Source organism: Prunus persica, chromosome G8, assembly GCF_000346465.2.
Source record: "Prunus persica cultivar Lovell chromosome G8, Prunus_persica_NCBIv2, whole genome shotgun sequence".
Taxonomy (NCBI): domain Eukaryota; kingdom Viridiplantae; phylum Streptophyta; class Magnoliopsida; order Rosales; family Rosaceae; genus Prunus; species Prunus persica.
The window spans coordinates 16,040,689-16,046,116 of NC_034016.1; the positions used below are offsets into that span (position 1 = coordinate 16,040,689).

At 36.3% G+C, this 5,428-nt stretch overlaps 1 protein-coding gene across 1 annotated transcript; it reads left to right on the forward strand.

The window, feature by feature from the left end:
* Positions 1,941-3,974, forward strand: LOC18768615 (transcription factor bHLH85). Its single transcript, XM_007200141.2, has 5 exons — positions 1,941-2,551; positions 2,686-2,958; positions 3,070-3,135; positions 3,225-3,290; positions 3,412-3,974. The coding sequence occupies exons 1-5, from the start codon at positions 1,946-1,948 to the stop codon at positions 3,490-3,492; spliced, it is 1,092 nt and encodes a 363-aa protein (XP_007200203.1). The 5' UTR covers positions 1,941-1,945; the 3' UTR covers positions 3,493-3,974.

Consider the following 5,428-nt stretch of genomic DNA (forward strand, 5'->3'; position numbering starts at 1 on the left):
CCAAAATAGTTTTGCATGTAATTGTTAACATGTCAACCATATGGATATGAGATTGCTTGAAGTTGCCCATAAGCAAAATTATTTGAAGATTGGATCTCGGATTCTTTCAATGAGCCATTCGATTCCATCCCAAATGCATGGGATAGGGAAAGAGTTGGTTTTGCGTATAACAAAGTCATGAATAGTGTGGTGGATAAGGCGTTGAAGGAAGAATGGAAGTGGCACATGTTGGAATCCCCATGTGCGCACGCGGATAAGCCTTTTTATTATTTATTTCTACTCCATGTCCATATTGCGATATTATCGCGATATATTGACCAAATGTTGATGATGATTGAAGGATATTATTGATATTTTTCAGTTCTTGGATGCAAGTTGTAATGGTTGAAACTTGGATTAACTTGAGCATGCATTGCTTATCATTGTTAATTTGTTGTTATTATTATTTCTGTTGTTATTTTGTCAATTGGGAGAGAAAAAGAGGAGGTTTGGTCAAATATCTCTTTTTGCCTCCCACTCTCTGGGCAAAGGGGAATTGGGATAAATAAGTCGACTTCGAAATTCTTGACTGATTTTATTCCTTATATATATATATATATTTTTTGTACGGACTTTATTATTATATTCGTTGACCCTCTGCAATTATAAGTTTATTTTTTGGTGCCATATACAATTCTGATTGGTTGACTTCGCTGTTCTTCAACTTATTTTTTAAGAATTTTTGTATGTGGCATGCTCTTAATGAATATTTAATCAGTTGACATCAGTGTTTTCTCCTTATACTTTTCTTTCAAATCGTTTTTTGTATGGGGCTTATTATTATTAAATCGGTTTTTTTTTTTTTTTTCTGGTCTAATATTATTAAAGGGGTGACTCTATGATCCTATATTTTCCTTTTTTCAAATAAAAAATAGTTGACTTCCTTGTTCTCAACATTTTTATAAGCAAGTTGACATTGCACCGTTTTTTTTAAGGTTCTACAACCAATCAACTTCAGAGTTCACCGCTTTGGGAGGAGGAGGAAGAACCTCCCTTCTAACATTAACTATACCTGTGAGCCAATAGCATGAAGAAATCTGGAAGTCATATATTGGTTCTCTGTTGTCTGGTGCCATGGACAGTGATGTGATACCAGAAGAAAATTCCCAAAATGCCAACAGTAAAGCCATCACTGTGACATGCACTCATCTATTGGTTCTCTGTTGTAGTGCCACATCTTTTTATCTGAAATTAATCCATAGCACTCACTTACATAACCTTAAGATCATCACTGTGACATGCACCATCCATTGCAATAATCACGTCTTACAACTCCAATTTTCAATTAGGATTTAATCTAACACCGATATTGTCTCTAACTTAACCATTTAGGTACATCAAAGTTACAACTTCAATAAACTCAAAGAAGTGTAGGGTTTTTAACTTAATAGGCGCCACTGTATTAGTAGTGGATCACCGATCGAATGTATTGTGTCATCTTCTCGAAATGAGATTAATCTATCCACATCCATGACTTGTATTGAGTCACACAGTTACTGACGTTGAGAGTGTCAGACAGACTAAAGTCCACAACTGTCATTTTTCATATGATGTTAAGTACTTCGCTTTCTGTTTTGACATATTAATGTTGTTTTAATATTGACCAATATTTAATTCATAATGATTGCCATTGAACTTGGTCACTCTCTTAGCTGTAAGGCCCCATCAAGGTCGACTGCTGCAGATCGTATAAAGATTCCTGACTATTTCATGTCCCTGGTATTTGATTGGTAGTTAAAGAATTGATAAGTGAAAGTCTATTTGGAATTCGAACCGGGTTTGGCTTATCCTGTCTATAAATATGTCCCCCATTCATCTTTGTCCTAGAGCATCAAACAAGTCTAGCTTTCTTCACAATCATCACCAAAGCAAAAAAGACTGCTCTATATACATATAAATATCTGATATGGAATCTGTAGTGGCCATGGAAGATGCTGGATGGAGCTCAAATGGTGGAATGTACACCTCTGATGAGGAGGCAGATTTCATGTCTCAGTTGCTTGCTAACTGTTCTGTCACAAATGAGATGAATGAGGCTTCAAGCTCTTCAATCCCATTTGCAATTTGTCCAAGCCATGGATATTCAACAACTAACAGGGAAGACATTGATCAAGGATCGCATTATTATTCAGATTTTGCTAATCTCTATTTTTCAAATGGGATTGATACTTATGGTACTGCCAATAATGGAAACTACTACACCAGTGACTCTCACCAAATTATGCCAACAAATTACCATAACTCCGAGACGTCTCGATGTCTTTGGGATGCCAATGGTGTCAACTTGTTCCTCAGTCAAGGTGAACAATTCGGCATGGATCATCACCAAGAATTGAGAAATGGCAATGTGGAAGAGCACTCTAACACAAACCAGACAGGAGCTGCTTTTTCTGAAAATCTTCTGCAGCTTAAAAGGGAATCTCAGCATGAGATGAGAATAAGGGAACCGGAGATGGAAATTGAAGTTATGGTGCCTGAGAATTCCAAGAAAAGGCCTTGCAGTTCAGTAGAAGTAAGTATACACAATAAATTTTAGTGTTGCTCTTTTATGTACTTGGTGATGATTATTTTTTTCCTTTTTCTTTTTAAGGAAATGGGTTATGCGATCAGCATCTCTAATCATAATTGAATGACCAAATGTTTCAGGTTCAAAAGAAGAAGAGGAATGTGAAGTCGAAGAAGGGTCAGAAGCCGGTCTTAACTGGAGACATTGAAGATAATGATGCTAGCACCAAAGGGCAGAGCTCAAGCAGTACTAGCTGCTCAGGGGATGAGGACTCCAATGCTTCTCATCAGGATCTGAGTGGAGGCGTGAGCCCTTCAAGCTTTAGTCCAAAAGGGCTTGAAGATCTGAACTTGAATTGCAAAAAAAAGGCCAGTAGGGGATCAGCAACTGATTCCCAAAGCATATATGCAAGGGTAAGCCCATAATCCAAATGCTGATATATTGACCACACTAGCAAACTCATTCTTTGAAAATATGCTTCTTATTTATCAATATGAAACTGATTTTCTACATGAATCTTGCAGAAAAGAAGAGAAAAAATAAACGAGAGGCTGAGAATTTTGCAGAACCTTGTACCTAATGGCACAAAGGTTAGCAGCATATATATACTTCAATGGTAGCAGATTTGATGTGACTTTTGTAAGAGCTAATGTAAGTTGGTTTATTTTTGGTAATACAGGTTGATATCAGCACCATGCTTGAGGAGGCTGTCCAGTATGTGAAGTTCTTACAGCTTCAGATCAAGGTAATAACAAAAGAAAGAGAAAAGAATGTTCGACATTCCACATTGGATGAAGTTTAAATCTAAGTAGGAATTTCCATTTGATGATCTAATAATAATTTTATTTCGGTTTTCGATTTTGCAGCTCTCAAGCTCTGATGATATGTGGATGTATGCTCCTATCGTTCACAATGGAATAAACATCGGAATTGACTTGAACACTTGAAGCTAATCAATCGGAGACGGTCATAGAATGTAGTAGGAGGTGGACCTGCTGTTATAACAGAACAGAGTCTGTGGACTATGCATGGTTAACTGAGGGCATTGTTTGAAATAAAGGCACACAAAGTGCTCAAACAGCAACTTGTTAGAATAAAACCAAATTGAAAATGTGATTAGTACCAAAACATAAATAAACTAGTATATATCTGTAATTGTATTAATACACAATACATTCAAAATTAGACTACTGTTAAGGATTGTAATCTGTAAGAGTCCCTGTTTTTCACATTTGATGTGAGCAGGAAAAAAGAAAAGGGAAGATCCATGCTTGAATTAATTTTCTCTTGCAATAATAGCCTTGCTCTGACAGTAACAAAGTTTTATGTATGTGCCAGAAATGAATGCCTTACTGTGATGAGCTTCATGATTTACTTGTACTGTTTTTATTTACATGAACAATACATTTATTTGTCAAAGGGAAAAATACGTACGTAGGAAAAGAAACATGATCAAATGGTACCAGATATATCTTAATCCTAACACATTTCACATCCTCCCTCACCAATTAGGGTCAAAACTAAACAAGGAAAAGAAAAAGGCTTGCCAACTAAAACAGAGGAGGAAAGAGAAGTTTTCCATGAACATAAAATCAGCAATCTTATAATAGTGATCGATATTCGACAGAGCATTTGCAACTACATTTGCTTAGCTTAGCATACCAATTTCTTACAATTGATCTTGGATAGGAGGAGGAGCTTGATATATGATGGAAGGATAGAATGAATCTGCCAAGGTGAAGTTGCTGAAGTATCCAACCCAAAAATCAGTGGAGAGGCTCAATGTGTATGGTTTTAGTATGTTTTATGTGGGTTTACCTAGAAATTTATTGCTGGTTATTTTAGGGGAGTAGAATCGTCGTTTAAAGTTTAATTTTTAGGGTTTAGCTCCGAGGTTTCGAGCACAAGTTCCTAAGAAAACAAATAAGTAAAAATGTGACCCTAACTGTATCACAGAAGCAACTATGTTAGCAATGCTCAGGGGATGGGATGGGAAGGAAAGAAAAAAAGAAAAAAAGAAAAAAAGAAAAAGCAACAAAAAAGTCCTGGGGCTGCTTCTGCTATCTAGAACACCAAGACTTAATTCTTACATAATTAGCAATAATTTACACATGCCATATATATGTGGGCACTAGTAACTTCTTTAAATCAAATTCGTCGGGGTGTAATGCAGTCAGAATCATAACAAAATGATCAAGTGCTAGTATATTGTTAGTCTTCCTGAGAGGAATTCAGCTTCATTGTTCTTGATAATTAACAAATAAACACATTTAAAACAATATTAATTCCGAGTTCGAAAAAAAACGTATAAATTTACGCGTGATGACAAACGAGCTCTTGCCTCTTGGCCTCTGTGAAGTGTGAATGGCCACGAGCATGCAGTGCAGGGCTGGCTGGCTCTACCAACTTCCAGCTCTTTCAGGAAAAAAGAATGGTGGCCCAGCCGCCCAAGAATGCTAGAAATTAACGAAAAATAAGAGGGATATTTTTCATGCAGAGAAGGAAATCGGATTTTAAAAGGGTTTCAAATACTTTTTTTGTATTATTATTGCATTATTTTTCTGTCATTTTATAGAAATAAAGGAATATTATTGTTGGGAGAATTAAAAGATTTTGTTCCTTAATTTTTCGAAATCAAAGCTCATGTCGTGCAAATTTTGGGCGGCACTGCAGAGCATGCATTATGCATTACAATAATATGGAAGTGCTCGTTTTTACGCGTGGAATGAGCGTGAACTTCGCCGGGATCTTAGTTGGAAAGATTTTTGAGCCTTGATGACTAGTTCTCTTCTTCACTCACACGTGTGCCACTGCCAAGTATTTTGGGATTGCCCATAATAAAACTCATTTTTCAAGTTCCTTCTTATTATTAAGTTTTAGGCT

Coding starts and splice junctions, on each gene's coding strand:
- LOC18768615 (XM_007200141.2), top strand. CDS start 1,946: ATGGAATCTGTAGTGGCCATGGAAGATGCTGGATGGAGCTCAAATGGT. Junction 2,552..2,685: donor GGCCTTGCAGTTCAGTAGAA/GTAAGTATACAC, acceptor CAAATGTTTCAG/GTTCAAAAGAAGAAGAGGAA. Junction 3,291..3,411: donor TCTTACAGCTTCAGATCAAG/GTAATAACAAAA, acceptor TCGATTTTGCAG/CTCTCAAGCTCTGATGATAT.